At 37.9% G+C, this 17,420-nt stretch overlaps 2 protein-coding genes and 1 non-coding gene across 6 annotated transcripts; 2 read left to right on the forward strand and 1 right to left on the reverse strand.

Moving 5' to 3' along the window:
* Positions 1 to 2,151: 2,151 nt before the first annotated feature.
* On the forward strand, positions 2,152 to 2,637 carry LOC131816321 (keratin-associated protein 4-12-like). The gene has a single exon (XM_059148960.1). It carries the CDS (start codon positions 2,152 to 2,154, stop codon positions 2,635 to 2,637), a length of 486 nt encoding a protein of 161 aa, XP_059004943.1.
* Positions 2,638 to 13,091: 10,454 nt separating this feature from the next.
* Positions 13,092 to 13,742, forward strand: LOC131816252 (keratin-associated protein 4-6-like). 4 transcript variants are annotated; one of them, XM_059148810.1, is made up of 2 exons: positions 13,092 to 13,306; positions 13,367 to 13,742. In XM_059148810.1, the coding sequence occupies exons 1-2, from the start codon at positions 13,092 to 13,094 to the stop codon at positions 13,740 to 13,742; spliced, it is 591 nt and encodes a 196-aa protein (XP_059004793.1). The 4 variants fall into 4 exon arrangements, with proteins under 4 accessions (XP_059004793.1, XP_059004794.1, XP_059004792.1 ...); XM_059148811.1 differs by having other exon boundaries at positions 13,092 to 13,291; positions 13,427 to 13,742; XM_059148809.1 differs by having other exon boundaries at positions 13,092 to 13,289; positions 13,323 to 13,742.
* A 3,187-nt stretch (positions 13,743 to 16,929) lies between these two features.
* Positions 16,930 to 17,036, reverse strand: LOC131817141 (U6 spliceosomal RNA). Its single transcript, XR_009348350.1, has one exon. It is a non-coding gene; the product is annotated as a U6 spliceosomal RNA (small nuclear RNA).
* Between the last annotated feature and the right edge of the window lie 384 nt (positions 17,037 to 17,420).

Raw genomic sequence — 17,420 nt, forward strand, 5'->3', positions numbered from 1 at the left:
AGAGAGTAGAAATATACTCAGAAATGATCCATGTAAATAATCAAAACTAACTTTAAAATAACTATGATTAATATATTTAAAGTAATAGATGAAAAAATGGCAAATTTTATCAGAGAACCAAAATATGTAAAAACAAAAATAAAAACAAAAATGAAAAGTCTAGTGAAAATCCTAGAATTAAAAAATTAAAAACCTGAAACTCAGAACTCAATAAAGGGGTTTAGCAGATTGGACAGAAGAAAGAGCACACTGGAAATAGAAAATATCCACACTAAAATACAAAAAGAAAAAAGGTTGGAAAAATACAGACAAGAGCATGAGGTACACATGGAACAAAGTGAAAGATCAAATGTACACATAAATTTGAGTCCCAGGAAAAGAGAACAGGAAAGAAGCTATAAACAAAGAGATAGATGGATGATGAGCAATTTAATAAAAGTAATGGAAACATCAAACCATAGATTTAAGAACCTCTTTGAACTCCAATTTATTTATAGTCTTCATAATCTTCAATTATCTAAATTCTTGAGGTTACATTTTCTTTTCTTGAATGGACTATGCTACTCATGGTGGAATACCCTCTTGTATACTTTGTAATATTTTTCCCTCTTGCATACTTTGTAACATTTCTCCTGTGGACATCCCATGCAACCTGTGTGTGGTTTCTTTTCTTTGGGCTTACTGTGTCTTTAATTTCGAGTTTTTCTTTCATAGCAGTTATTTCTGTGTGGTATGATTTTTGCTTTTGTTTCTGACGATTCCAAGAACATTTGGGTGATGCATTTTGACAGGAATACTACATACATGATGTGTCCTTTCAGTGTGTGACTTAGGCAGACACATGTCCATTTGTCTTATTATTAACAATGCTAACATTGATCCCATGGTTAAGCTTTTCTTCTCAAGTTTCTCCACAGTAAAGTTAGCATTTTCCCCTTTGAAATTAATAAATGACCAATGAGGAAATATTTTTTAAATGTCCAAATATTTTGTCCCCCAACAAACTCACCTATTAGCTGTAGCCTCCACTGATGATATTTACCTGAATCAAGTTTTATTATGAGGGGTAAATGGTGATTTTTTTTAAACTCAGTTTTTCCTTCTACATTTATTAGTTGACATTCTACTACCATGGATAACTTCCTCATCTTTCTTTTCATTTCTTTAATTAGTCTCAATATGGACTTGTGGGAGTTTTTTTAATGGATTAAAATCCATTACTATTGCTATTCATTTTGCTATTCAAGTTGTCCCATAGTGGACCAGTGAGAGTCCCTTCAAAGAAGCTCCAAACATTTTTTAATATTTACAAACAACGAGTTCTTGGTAACGGTTTCAAATTGAACACAGGAAGTAATACCTTGCACATACTTTGAAACAGCCAGAGTCCATTCTCTGATGAGAATTTATGACTCACTGATAGGGTCTATCTTCCTCATAGCCCACAGGTATCTCATAAAGATGAACTTTTTTCTATCCACTACTATAATTCTACCTCTCTCTTTCTTTTTTCTAGCAAATTTTTAAATATTTATTTATTTACTTATTTAAATTTCTTTTCAGTGTTCCAGAATTCATTCTTTATGCCCCACACCCAGTGTTCCATGCAATACATGCCCTCCATAAAGCCCACCATCAGGTTCACCCAACCTCCCACCCCCTCTTCCTTCCAAAACCCTCCGTTTGTTTCTAAGAGTCCACAGCCTCTCATGGTTCATCTCCCCCTCCAATTTCCCCCAACTCACTTCTCTACCTCTCTTTTGACATCAAAAAGATGTGAATAATTTGTCCAAACAACATCATGGAGTGATACCCAGATCACAGGTAAACCTCAATGATGGAACCCATGCGATGGGCCCTTTTGACAAACAAGAAAATAGAAAAGACAATTTTGAGAATAACCAGATTGGAAACCTTAACATACCCAGAAAAGGATATCTTATTTTTCCTCATCTGAAAATATTTAACCAGAAAAACACAGTGATTTAATTTAATGACTAATACTTCCTCAGGAAAAGAAAACTAGGAAATGGTCCAGGATAAAAACACAGCAGCTTCAGCAGAGTATAAAAGAGGACAAGCAGCACAGGGATTTTCAAATTCACTAAGCTAACTCTCTTCCTAATACCAGCACCTCCACCCTCTGACATCATGGTCAACTCCTGTTGTGGCTCCGTCTGCTCTGAACAGGGCTGTGGCAAGGAGACCTGTTGCTGCCCCAGCTGCTGCCAGACCACCTGCTGCAGGACCACCTGCTGCCGCCCCAGCTGCTGTGTGTCCAGCTGCTGCCAGCCCTCCTGCTGTGGTTCCAGCTGCTGTGGCTCCAGCTGCTGCAGGCCTAGCTGTTGCATTTCCAGCTGCTGTCGCCCCACCTGCTGTGGATCCAGCTGCGGTGGCTCCAGCTGCTGTGGCACTAGCTGCTGCCGCCCCTCCTGCTGCATTTCTAGCTGCTGCCGCCCCTCCTGCTGTGGCTCCAGCTGCGGTGGCTCCAGCTGCTGCCGCCCCTCCTGCTGCTGCCCCTCCTGCTGCCTGCACCCAGTCTGTGGCCAGGTCTCCTGCCACACCACTTGCTATCGCCCCACCTGTGTCATCTCCACCTGCCCCCGCCCCATGTGCTGTGCCTCCTCTTGCTGCTGAGACCCTTCCCTGTGATGACCACCGACTTTGTTTACCTCTGTCCCACATTTGTAGACCCTCCCTTTGTGCTTTTTAAACACATGGAGTGGAAATGATGCTGCTCAACTGAATTGGGCCTTGATTCCATGGAGGAACCAATCACACTGTTGAAGAAGATGGATGTGGCATGGAGCTGGCTTATAGTTGCTTGTACAGTAACAAATTTTACCCTTCCACAATTGGTGAAATCATTCTCCTAACTTCCCTTTTCTAGGCTTTTACTGTAACCTGATATATTTTTGTACCAAAATAAAGCTACAATTCCCTGCATTAACAATTCAGTGTGATTACTGCTCCCTTAAGATTTTGTCTTCAGCTCATAGGCAACTGTATTTGACTTACACCTGCAGCAAACACACATGGTCTTGTCACTTCTCAATAAATAGTTTCCATTATTCACTGCCTGAATCTTTCCTATGTGCCTCCTTATTTCATGGGCAAATCACCTAACACTATGAACCTGTCCTAGGAAAATAAACAAAAAAGTGAAAACTAGAAGTTTGGAAGACTGTAGGTAGATAAAAGCAAAAATAACACAATATATGTTTAATGCATCACACCAGCCACCATAGCTATGCAATCTATTGCTCAGCAGAGTCTACAAATTTGTATTCGGACTTGTACTCAATGACACTGGTGTCACCCATGCAGCAAATTAAATTTTCACTGATTCTGACTCTGTTTATGATAGGGCTTTAGTCAAGTCTCATTTTTTTTTTTCCTTTTGATAGAGAAGTTTCAGATCCTTATGAATTCAAGGGACACGCAGTTTGCCTAGATGAGTAAAGCATGCCCTTAATAAGATCAAGTGTTTGGTGGAAACTGGAGCAATGTATAGACTGCATGACCACATAAGAGGGTATTCCTAAGTTCCTGTCAATTGCTTCCATGGGAAAATGGGGACCCAGTGTTTTCACTGTAAAGTGCGTCTCATTTCATTGACCCTCCCAAAAGCCAATTTCTTCATTCATTCAACCAAATAATATTTATTGAGCATTTATTACATGGGAGGCACAGTTAAAAGTACTGTAGTAAATGCAGAGACCAACACACAGAAACCTCTCTACAGTAATAGAGCAGATATTCTGGTAGAGTTATTTACTTTTTTAGTAAATAGTAAAGTTTTTTCTATACGTTTGTCCACTCAGGTTTCTACACAATATTTTTTCTCTGTGCTTTTACTTGTATGAATAAGACTGAGCTTTGAAGCCCCTCTTCAGATGAAAGTATCTGTGATACATATGGAGACACAGTTCCCAAAGGACGGTTTTACTAATGATGTACCCCACCCTTCAACCATAGAGCCACAGTAAGGTTGCTCAAGTTAGGAGAGGGAAGGAGAGATACATTCACTGATGAAGAAAAGAATGGAGCTAATTCATCAGTTGCTCACTTGGGGTGAGAACTAACAGAAGGCTGGGTTCCCATACTGAAAAAAAAAAAAAAAAAAAAAAGTAGAGAATATATGTAATAGATATCCCAAAGGGAGAAACAAAGCAATAAAACATACTAAGAATTATAATTCAAATAAAGGAACAGTTGTATGTACCTGGAAAAATCAGGCCATGGTGGTAAAAACTGAGACATAATAAATTTATAATATATGATATATTTTATTATGTTGTATTATAGTATGATGATCCCAAACTATTGGATTTCAAAGAAAAAAAACATTTGAATATCTAGGCAAAATACCCATGTCAGTTAAAAGGAAAAGGAAACAAGATTGCATTCATGCATTTTGATGGCAACACTTCACATCAGAAGATAAATAAAGTAGCATTCTTAAGACATACAAGGAAAGAAAACATGATCCCAGCATTTTATATCCAGACAAACCAAGGTCCATGCTACAAATAAACTACTGTGAACATGAGAGAGCTCAGGGAATAATCCTTCTGTGGATATATTCTAAGGGATTTATTAGTGAATGAGCTTTAAACCAACAAGATCAGTGAAGGTATGGGAGGGATAATCTTCATGAATACTAGCAGAGGGAGATATATAAATATATTATGGGCTGAATATATATGTGAAATGCATACTTATTATCTGCAGAACTAAGAATGAATAATGAACAGGCAAGAGGCAGTATTAATGTGATGGATACAGATTGACCACATAGATACAGTACAATTAAAAAAAAAAAAAAGTCCCTTCAATAAATGGTGCTGGGAAAACTGGGCAGCTATATGTAGAAGAATGAAACTCAACTCAAATTAGTATGATAGAGTATTATATACAAATGTTCATTTAAAGGTAACTGTTAGTATAAAATACAAACCTTCCTAAATATCAAAAACATACTGAAAAAGAAACAGAGAATAAAGCAGTGAAGGATTAGAAATAGAGAGAGAAAGATGTAGAGATGTAGGTATTTAATACTTATATTACATATGCATAATTCACTATATGTTGTAGGACACTATTCATTATATATTATATATCACTATTCATTATGACACATATATATATAAACTACATATATAATAAAAATTACATAACTAAAGTTAAACATATTGATCAATTGATCATACCAATACACATAATAGGCTCAACTCACCTGTAAAAAGAAAAAGATTTTCAGATTGGCTAAAAAATAAAAACACAACACTGCTGTATACAAGAGATACAACTAAAACAATCGGTTTCAGAAGGTTAAAAGAATAAAGACATATCATAGAAAATGCAAATAAAAGAAAGCAGAAGTCACAATTTTGATACCAAACAAGTGAGATTTATACCAAAAAGTGGGATACACAAAGTGGGATACTTCATGATGTTAAAGGCTACAATGAAGATATAACAACAAAGCTAAACTTTCAGAAACAGAAGGTGTTACAAGAATTAAAAGACACAGCCAAAATCAAAAACTAACACACTGTTGATGGACATCTAGGTTCTTTCCATACATAGTTTGGCTACTGTAGACATTGCTGCTATAAGATGAATGGATAAAGAAGAGGTGATATATATATATATATATATATATATATATATATATATATATATACAATGGAATACTATGCAGCCATCAAAAGAAATGAAATCTTGTCATTTGCAACAAGGTGGATGGAACTAGAAGGTATTATGCTTAGCAAAATAAGTCAATAAGAGAAAGATAACTATCATATGATCTCCCAAATGGAGATGCAATGTGGCGGGTTTGGGGGTTAGGAAAAGAATAAATGAAACAAGATGGGATCAGGAGGGAGACAGACCATAAGAGAATCTTAATCTCACAAAACAAACTGAGGGTTGATAGGAGGATGGGGGTAGGGAGAGGGTGGTGGGGTTATGGACATTGGGGAGGGTATGTGCTATGGTGAGTGCTGTGAAGTGTGTGAACCTGGTGATTCACAGACATGTACCATGGGGTTAATAATACATTATATGTTCATAAAAAAAATTTTAAACATATATTTAAAAAAACTAACACACTGTATGAAGAAAAACCATACGAAGAAAAATTAACAAGAATAGGAAATAACTACACATAATTAATAAGGCAGATCTTGCAGATACGGATCAAATCAAACCTCAAGGTAAAAAAGATACCTCTTGTTTTCAAGTGCACAATACTATTTTAATCATGAAAGCCTGAAAACAACACCAATGTCCATAAATAAGGAGCTGGATAAATAAATCATATTATGGCAACAGAACAGGACACTTTGTGGCTAAAAATGAAATGAAGAATATCTGAACTATACAACTGTGAAATAACATAATTCTGGGATAAATTGTTAAGTGAAGCAAAGCAAGTTGGAGTAAAGTGTATCTCATGTATCTCTGTCTGTCAAATAAATAAATAAATTCTTTTTAAAAAATTTTAAAAAATAGCCATGGGAGGGGAATTTTTACATTATAAAAATGATTCTCTGTGGGGGAAGGAAGGAACAGAAATAACAAGACTTTCTTAAACATGCCTCAATTTGTTGAATTTATTTTGGGACTACAAATACTTTCCATAATTGCAAAACAACATTTAAATTTTAAAAAGGGATTCCTAGAGATTAAAAGCTTCCAGGACAAACAACAACTGAAAGAATTTGCAAATACCAAACCAGCTCTACAGGAAATATTGAAAGGGGTCCTCTAAGCAAAGAGAGAGCCTACAAGTGGTAGATCAGAAAGGAACAGAGACCATATACAGTAACAGTCACCTTACAGGCAATACAATGGCACTAAATTCATATCTCTCAATAGTTACCCTGAATGTGAATGGGCTAAATGCCCCTGTCAAAAGACACAGGGTATCAGAATGGATAAAAAAACAAAACCCATCTATATGTTGCCTCCAAGAAACACATTTTAAGCCCGAAGACACCTCCAGATTTAAAGTGAGGGGGTGGAAAAGAATTTACCATGCTAATGGACATCAGAAGAAAGCAGGAGTGGCAATCCTTATATCAGATCAATTAGATTTTAAGCCAAAGACTATAATAAGAGATGAGGAAGGACACTATATCATACTCAAAGGGTCTGTCCAACAAGAAGATTTAACAATTTTAAATATCTATGCCCCCAATGTGGGAGCAGCCAACTATATAAACCAATTAATAACAAAATCAAAGAAACACATCAACAATAATACAATAATAGTAGGGGACTTTAACACTCCCCTCACTGAAATGGACAGGTCATCCAAGCAAAAGATCAGCAAGGAAATAAAGGCCTTAAATGACACACTGGACCAGATGGACAAAACCGATATATTCAGAATATTTCATCCCAAAGCAACAGAATACACATTCTTCTCTAGTGCACATGGAACATTCTCCAGAATAGATCACATCCTCGGTCCTAAATCAGGACTCAACCGGTATCAAAAGATTGGGATCATTCCCTGCATATTTTCAGACCACAATGCTCTAAAGCTAGAACTCAACCACAAAAGGAAGTTTGGAAAGAACCCAAATACATGGAGACTAAACAGTATCCTTCTAAAGAATGAATGGGTCAACCGGGAAATTAAAGAAGAATTGAAAAAAATCATGGAAACAAATGATAATGAAAATACAACGGTTCAAAATCTGTGGGACACAACAAAGGCAGTCCTGAGAGGAAAATATATAGCGGTACAAGCCTTTCTCAAGAAACAAGAAAGGTCTCAGGTACACAACCTAACCCTACACCTAAAGGAGCTGGAGAAAGAACAAGAAAGAAACCCTAAGCCCAGCAGGAGAAGAGAAATCATAAAGATCAGAGCAGAAATCAATGAAATAGAAACCAAAAAAACAATAGAACAAATCAACGAAACTAGGAGCTGGTTCTTTGAAAGAATTAATAAAATTGATAAACCCCTGGCCCGACTTATCAAAAAGAAAAGAGAAAGGACCCAAATAAATAAAATCATGAATGAAAGAGGAGAGATCACAACTAACACCAAAGAAATACAAACTATTATAAGAACATACTATGAGCAACTCTGTGCCAATAAATTTGACAATCTGGAAGAAATGGATGCATTCCTAGAAACATATAAACTACCACAACTGAACCAGGAAGAAATAGAAAGCCTGAACAGACCCATAACCAGTAAGGAGATTGAAACAGTCATTAAAAATCTCCAAACAAACAAAAGCCCAGGGCCAGACAGCTTCCCGGGGGAATTCTACCAAACATTTAAAGAAGAACTAATTCCTATTCTCCTGAAACTGTTCCAAAAAATAGAAATGGAAGGAAAACTTCCAAACTCATTTTATGAGGCCAGCATCACCTTGATCCCAAAACCAGACAAGGATCCCACCAAAAAAGAGAGCTATAGACCAATATCCTTGATGAACACAGATGCGAAAATACTCAACAAAATACTAGCCAATAGGATTCAACAGTACATTAAAAAGATTATTCACCACGACCAAGTGGGATTTATTCCAGGGCTGCAAGGTTGGTTCAACATCCGCAAATCAGTCAATGTGATACAACACATCAATAAAAGTAAGAACAAGAACCATATGATACTCTCAATAGATGCTGAAAAAGCATTTGACAAAGTACAACATCCCTTCCTGATCAAAACTCTTCAAAGTGTAGGGATAGAGGGCACATACCTCAATATCATCAAAGCCATCTATGAAAAACCCACCGCAAATATCATTCTCAATGGAGAAAAACTGAAAGCTTTTCCGCTAAGGTCAGGAACACGGCAGGGATGTCCATTATCACCACTGCTATTCAACATCGTACTAGAGGTCCTAGCCTCAGCAATCAGACAACAAAAGGAAATTAAAGGCATCCAAATCGGCAAAGAAGAAGTCAAATTTTCACTCTTCGCAGATGATATGATACTATATGTGGAAACCCCAAAAGACTCCACTCCAAAACTGCTAGAACTTATACAGGAATTCAGTAAAGTGTCAGGATATAAAATCAATGCACAGAAATCAGTTGCATTTCTCTACACCAACAGCAAGACAGAAGAAAGAGATATTAAGGAGTCAATCCCATTTACAATTGCATCCAAAACCATAAGATACCTAGGAATAAACCTAACCAAAGAGACACAGAATCTATACTCAGAAAACTATAAAGTACTCATGAAAGAAATTGAGGAAGACACAAAGAAATGGAAAAATGTTCCATGCTCCTGGATTGGAAGAATAAATATTGTGAAAATGTCTATGCTACCTAAAGCAATCTACACATTTAATGCAATTCCTATCAAAGTACCATCCATCTTTTTCAAAGAAATGGAACAAATAATGCTAAAATTTATATGGAACCAGAAAAGACCTCGAATAGCCAAAGGGATATTGAAAAAGAAAGCCAACGTTGGTGGCATAACAATTCCGGACTTCAAGCTCTATTACAAAGCTGTCATCATCCAGACAGCATGGTACTGGCACAAAAACAGACACATAGATCAATGGAACAGAATAGAGAGCCCAGAAATAGACCCTCAAATCTATGGTCAACTAATCTTCGACAAAGCAGGAAAGAATGTCCAATGGAAAAAAGACAGCCTTTTCAATAAATGGTGCTGGGAAAATTGGACAGCCACATGCAGAAAAATGAAATTGGACCATTTCCTTACACCACACACAAAAATAGACTCAAAATGGATGAAGGACCTCAATGTACGTAAGGAATCCATCAAAATCCTTGAGGAGAACATGGGCAGCAACCTCTTCGACCTCTGCCACAGCAACATCTTCCTAGGAACAACGCAAAAGGCAAGGGAAGCAAGGGAAAAAATGAACTACTGGGATTTCATCAAGATCAAAAGCTTTTGCACAGCAAAGGAAACAGTTAACAAAATCAAAAGACAACTGACAGAATGGGAGAAGATATTTGCAAACGACATATCAGATAAAGGACTAGTGTCCAGAATCTATAAAGAGCTTAGCAAACTCAACACCCAAAGAACAAATAATCCAATCAAGAAATGGGCAGAAGACATGAACAGACATTTCTGCAAAGAAGACATCCAGATGGCGAACAGACACATGAAAAAGTGCTCCATATCACTCGGCATCAGGGAAATACAAATCAAAACCACAATGAGATATCACCTCACACCAGTCAGAATGGCTAAAATCAACAAGTCAGGAAATGACAGATGCTGGCGAGGATGCGGAGAAAGGGGAACCCTCCTACACTGTTGGTGGGAATGCAAGCTGGTGCAGCCACTCTGGAAAACAGCATGGAGGTTCCTCAAAATGTTGAAAATAGAACTGCCCTATGACCCAGCAATTGCACTATTGGGTATTTACCCTAAAGATACAAATGTAGTGATCCAAAGGGACACATGCACCCGAATGTTTATAGCAGCAATGTCCACAATAGCCAAACTATGGAAAGAACCTAGATGTCCATCAACAGATGAATGGATCAAGAAGATGTGGTATATATACACAATGGAATACTATGCAGCCATCAAAAGAAATGAAATCTTGCCATTTGCAACAACATGGATGGAACTAGAGCGTATCATGCTTAGCGAAATAAGTCAAGCAGAGAAAGACAACTATCATATGATCTCCCTGATATGAGGAAGTGGTGATGCAACATGGAGGCTTAAGTGGGTAGAAGAATAAATGAAAGAAGATGGGATTGGGAGGGAGACAAACCATACGTGACTCTTAATCTCACAAAACAAACTGAGGGTTGCCGGGGGGAGGGGGTTTGGGAGAAGGGGGTGGGATTATGGACATTGGGGAGGGTATGTGATTTGGTGAGTGCTGTGAAGTGTGTAAACCTGGTGATTCACAGACCTGTACCCCTGGGGATAAAAATATATGTTTATAAAAAATAAAAAATTAAAAAAAAATAAATAAAAAGGGATTCCTAAAAACTATTTTTTTAAAAAGCCACTGAAAATTATATATATATATATATATATATATATATATATATATATATATATATATAAAAGAAAGGTGAGAGGAATACATGTGAAAAAATGATATTCAAGATGTTTAAATTTTAAAATATAGAAGATGCAAAATTAAAAAAAAAAGGCCACTGAAGATGTGCTCTGTTCCATGCATGATGAAAATACTGTAAGTTTCAAGCATTCACCTCAGATGTCTCCATCCAGCTGGAGACAGACCATCACATTCAGGTTACAGTAGATGTGCAGAATCTGAGTGCTCCACAATGTGATATCAAACATAAAGGAGGAACAGATGAGGTTTAGAAAAGAAGAAGAAATGTCTAAGAAAACATAACAGAGGATGAAGCGCTCTGGGCTGGAACTTAAAGAAAGAATAAGGAATTGTTGATTTTTTAAAAGATTTTATTTATTTATTTGACAGACAAAGATCACAAGCAGGCAGAGAGGCAGGCAGAGAGAGGGAGGGAAGCAGGCTCCCTGCTGAGCAGAGTCTGATGGGGGCCTCAATCCCAGGATCCTGGAACCATGACCTGAGCTGAAGGCAGAGTCTTTAACCCACTGAGCCACCCAGGTGCCCTGGAATTGCTGATTTGATGTGGGAGAATGCACTTTCTAAGATTTAATAGCAAAATCAAAGGTATACACTTCATAAGACTCAGCAACCTAACACATCTCTATGTGAACTCTTAGAGAATAATGAGTACTTCATGGGTTCTTTAAGAAGAAAAATCAAAAAAGTAATTACAAAGCATTCAGAAGACTATCTGGCACATGGCAAGTACTCATAAACAGTATCTGTAATATCTCATTTCTCACTGTAGGTAAATGAGCCTTAAATACATAATGCTTGTTTTTGACACAAATTCTTGGAATATTTGCCCAAATCTTGTCTTTCAATATATCATAGTTAAGTGCCCATACAAACAGCAAAACTTATCTGTTTATATCTTCTTTAAGCAGAATGATTTGAATTTGAATTATGGAAAGAACACAAGAAAAAGATGCTTTAAATAAAACTTTATTTATAATGCAGAATCTATTACATATGTTGGACAATCAAAAGAAAGATCAAACCTGCTCACCTTTACCATACTATATGTGAAGATTCCTAAAGGAAAAAGTTCATTTCTGAAAATTGTTCTTTCATCAAAAAGGAATGAGTCAAAGCTATAACTTGAGGAGGATTCATTACAATGAGTTTAGACACTGTGACACCCTGACTCTCCAATTATCCAGGAAATACAGTCCAGTCCTCCCATTATTTGTAGACAAGTAACCCCAGTGATGAGTCTTTCCTCTTATTTCCTTATCAGTACTCCACCTGACACTAGAATGCATTTTTCCACTTTGACCAAAAGAGAGAGAGAGAGACTGAGAGAGAGACTTGGCACTATAAAAGCCATCCTCAAAATATGATCATGGAAAAAGAGGAATTAAATTCTTGATCATATTTTGAGGATTATATCACAACGACAGTCTCTCTCTTTTGGGGGGAAGGGCAAAGTGGAAAAGTGCTACTGTCAGGTGGGGTGCTGATAAGGAAATAGGAGGAAACTCATCACTAGGTGAAACAGGTGATAGGAATTAAGGAGTGCATTTGTAATGAGCACTGGGTGATGTATGGAACTGCTGAATCACTGTATCATACACCAGAAACTAATGTAATGTAATGTATGTTAACTATACTTGAATTAAAATATGACCACTGGAGTCATACACAAAAATGGGACACATGGAAAAAGTCAATAATAGAATATCATATGACAGTTCCAACATATAAGATATAATATACAGAAAAATATGCAAATGTGGTTCAGTGAATCACAATGCTGCAGGAAAAGGGAAATGATGCTTTTCTCAGATATCAGCATATTTAACCTAATAAACATAATTATTAACTTGTAACACTAATTGCTTCCTGGTAGGAAAAACAAGAATGCTCCTTGTGGTAACATCAGCTACTCAGCAGAGTATAAGAGGGGACAGAGGTGAGGAAACTTTCAAACTCAAGAAACCACTCTTGTGGAAACCCACCTATACCCACTTGTGGAACCCCACTCCTCCCACTGACACCATGGTCAACTCCTGTTGTGGATCCGTCTGCTCAAACCAGAGCAGTGGCCAGGAGGCCTGCTGCCACCCCAGCTGCTGCCAGACCACCTGCTGCAGGACCACCTGCTGCCGCCCCAGCTGCTGTGTGTCCAGCTGCTGCCGCCCCACCTGCTGCCAGACCACCTGCTGCAGGACCACCTGCTGCCGCCCCAGCTGCTGTGTGTCCACCTGCTGCCAGCCCACCTGCTGCCAGCCCTCCTGCTGTGGTTCCAGCTGCTGTGGCTCCAGCTGCTGCAGGCCCAGCTGCTGCATCTCTAGCTGCTGCCGTCCCACCTGCTGCCAGACCACCTGCTGCAGGACCACCTGCTGCCGCCCCAGCTGCTGTGTGTCCAGCTGCTGCCAGCCCTCCTGCTGTGGTTCCAGCTGCTGTGGCTCCAGCTGCTGCAGGCCTAGCTGCTGCATTTCCAGCTGCTGTCGCCCCACCTGCTGTGGATCCAGCTGCGGTGGCTCCAGCTGCTGTGGCACTAGCTGCTGCCGCCCCTCCTGCTGCTGCCCCTCCTGCTGCCTGCGCCCAGTCTGTGGCCAGGTCTCCTGCCACACCACTTGCTATCGCCCCACCTGTGTCATCTCCACCTGCCCCCGCCCCATGTGCTGTGCCTCCTCTTGCTGTTGAGCTCCCTGCCCTCTGACTACCATCTCTGCTTACCTCTGCCCCCCAGATATAGATTCTTTTTGTGAGGACCCTTTTTGTGCTGACCTTTAGGACACATGCAATGGGGTTAATGTTGCTCAACTGAGTTTGGTCTCATTATTCTAATGAGTCCATCAGTGTCCCACTGACACTATGAGCATATTCTGGCCTCAGTCCAAATTCTACTAGTGGACCTCTCCCTTTCATCCAAGTGTGAATTTTCTTACAACATACCAACTGTTGTATTGACCAACTCTCCCAAATTCTCCTTAATTTTGAGGCACCAACTCATCAAGCTCAAGGGGCTAAAGTTTGATTGCAGTATTTCTACATTACAGATTTTTATAGTCTCTCTTAATTGTCCAGTGGATTCTTTTATAATTCTTAATCCCCTTTCTTATGTTATAACTCTATGCCAAAATAAACCAACACTTTCCTGTACAAAAATTCAGTGTATTAGTACTCTTCTTTAAGATTTTCAGTGCAGTCACTGGGTAAGACTGATGAGTCACTCACTGACTTCTACCTCTGAAACCAAAAATACATTATATGTTAATTGAATTTGGATTAAAAAATAAAATAAAAAATAAATTTTTAAAAAAGTTTTTAATGCAGTCTGGACAACTATATTTTACCTATACATGTAGGACAGACAACATGGCTTTGTCAATTTTTCAATAGAGGGAAAGCCCAATTTAGTCACAGCTTCAGTTTCACTGGCAGTCTATTAAGTTCTTAGATAAAACAGACATTCTTGGGAATTCATGGATAAAAATCAGAGAGAATTTTTTTTGGAAAACCTGTAAGAAATTAATGCTCCCTGGGACATCTTTTCCATACTATGTATCTGTGAACGCAGTTAATAGTAACTATAAGGTGGGCGCCTGGGTGGCTCAGTGGGTTAAGCCGCTGCCTTCGGCTCAGGTCATGATCTCAGGGTCCTGGGATCGAGTCCCGCATCGGGCTCTCTGCTCAGCAGGGAGCCTGCTTCCTTCTCTCTCTCTCTGCCTGCCTCTCAATGTACTTGTAATTTCTCTCTGTCAAATAAATAAATAAAATCTTTAAAAAAAAAAAAAAATAGTAACTATAAGGAAAATGAAATTGAATGTAGCTGTGAGGAATTGATGATTTGGGGAAAACATAATGAAAGGCTGAGGTTGATAAATCAGATATTAAAGGACAGATGTAAAAGTCAAAGGTTTCACTGGCAGCATAAAAATGGACTCTCTTAAAGATTAAACAAAGCTGAGGACCAAGGCTAGGACTTCGTCAGAGGAGGAGCAGAGCTCCAGAGGTGGTTGTTCATTCAGCCTGGGTAGTTCTGCCATGCCAAGGTCAGGGCCCTAGTTGGGAGAGAAGGAGACCCTGAGATAGGAGATGGAGACATCTGGAATGAAGCACTTGAAGATCTTGAGTTCCCAAATTTCCCTGAATCCTCTGGGCTTGCAAAAGTGATAAGATTTCCTTGTTGACTTTTAGCGCCACCTCCATTCTTGAAGATGATACAGAAGCTTCAGTGTTGAAAAACAGGCAATAAAAGCTCCCTTCACTACCTTCTCACACCTCACTTTGTCACAGACCAATAACTATGGCTAAATTACACAACTAACCCAGAGAACAGCTGAATGTGTTAATGGGAGACTGTATCCCACAAGATCTAAAGTCTGCTTGCTGTTGGTGATAATCACCTAGGACCATATTTCATTTAGGCATAGCAAAATCATGATATTGCAATTCTATTGTTGCTCTGCCTGCTATTTATTAGCTGGGATAATTCCATACAGAGAAACTTCCCCACATCAAATTTAGTAATCCACATGTATAGGAAAGGCAAAATAAATGTTTGATTCTTCCCTTTTATTTACCAGTTTGCATACTCCAAGACTGATGTAAGAGTTTGCTGGTTTTTTCTTAATTTTGCATTAATATGAACTCATAGATTTCAATATACTTGATAGTGAATCAGTCCGTTCCAGTTCATATCCCTCTATTGATCCTCAAATAAGCAACTTCAAGTTGGCCTCCAAGACCTAGTAATCTTTGAAAATTCCTCTTTTTCATGTAACAGGATATTACAGACTTGTTTGTACACTTCCTTCCCCAGACTTCTAATCAACAATTTCTCTGAGGCCCGCCAGTTCCTTTCAGGAGGAAACAGTATTTGAGACCATAAACTGAAATATGCAGGTGTTCATTACTAGTAAATCACTTTGTTTTAGCTTTTCCAACATTCACAACTAGAAAATATGTATTTAAATGGTAAACCATGTCATGGGTTTCTACTGAGAACTACAGGGCTTTTACTAAACCTCATATATCTTACTTATAACTCTCATTTCTCCTCTGCCAAAAATGTCTCAATTACACCATTGTATTTACTCATTTTCTTTATTCTATATTCTATATGTCCTATATATATTCTATATTCTATATGTTCTATATATTCTATATGTTTGTCCAACACTCTCAGAATACATTACCAATACTAACAACAACTAACAACAATATGGATATTGAAAACAAGACTGTTTTTCAGTTGTTTTATTTATTTTTGATCTTCGAATAGTTGCTTTTTATGCCTGGATATACAGTTACATTCTTTTATTATTGTTGTTGTTTTAATGATTTTGATATTTCAAAAACTTTAATTTTATTTTATAACCATGTAAAATATTGACATGAGTCCAAAGTCAATCCTACAGAACAAGGTATATCCCAAGAATTTAGCTTTTATCCTCTGTTTCGCCACTCTGATACTTCCATTACTTTTTGTTTTCTTCTCAGTTTTATTAAGGTACAACTGACATACAAAAGTTGCACTTACTTTAACCATATAATTTGATGTTTTGATATATACAGTTGAAATCAACACCACGTCAAGGTAATGAACATCTATCACCGCCTTTATAGTTCCTTCCCATCCCCTACCCCCAGTCAACCACCAATCCACTGTCACTATAAATGTTTCCATTTTCTAGAATTTAATGGAATCCTACTATTGTGTACCCTACCTTGCCTTTTCACTCAGCATAATTATATTGAAATTCATGTTGTCATGTGTATCACTAGTTCTTTTTTTTTCAGCTAATTTTTCTATATTTTCCAAGTTCATGTTTTATTTTAATCCATTCCTCTGTCTCTCCCATGCACATGTGTGCCATGCTCTCTCAAAAATATGGAACACTTCGTGACTTTGTGTGTCATCTTTGCACAGGGGCCATGCTAGTCCTCTCTGTATTGTTCCAACTTTAGTATATGTGGGGCCCAAGTGAGCACTAGTGCATTTCTTTTTATGACTGAGAAGACTTCCACAGTATGGACACATGACATTTATCTGTTCACTTGCTGGTAGACACTTGAGTGGTTCCCAGATTTTTTATATTACAAATAGTCCCCATGAACATTTGTAAATAAGTCTTGGATATATCATTTTAATTTTATTTTTTAAATTTTAATTCCAGTATAGTTAACATGCACTGTTATATTAGTTTCAGGTGTACAATATAGTGATTCAGCAATTCCATACATTACTCAGTGCTCATCAAGGTAAGTGTACTCTTAACCACCCATCCACCTACCCACCTCCTCTCTGGTAACTATCTGTTCTCTATGGTTAAGAGTAACTTTTTTGGGTTTCCTCTCACCCCCCACCTTTGTTCC

This window comes from Mustela lutreola, chromosome 15, assembly GCF_030435805.1.
Source record: "Mustela lutreola isolate mMusLut2 chromosome 15, mMusLut2.pri, whole genome shotgun sequence".
NCBI lineage: Eukaryota > Metazoa > Chordata > Mammalia > Carnivora > Mustelidae > Mustela > Mustela lutreola.

Coding starts and splice junctions, on each gene's coding strand:
- LOC131816321 (XM_059148960.1), top strand. CDS start 2,152: ATGGTCAACTCCTGTTGTGGCTCCGTCTGCTCTGAACAGGGCTGTGGC.
- LOC131816252 (XM_059148808.1), top strand. CDS start 13,092: ATGGTCAACTCCTGTTGTGGATCCGTCTGCTCAAACCAGAGCAGTGGC.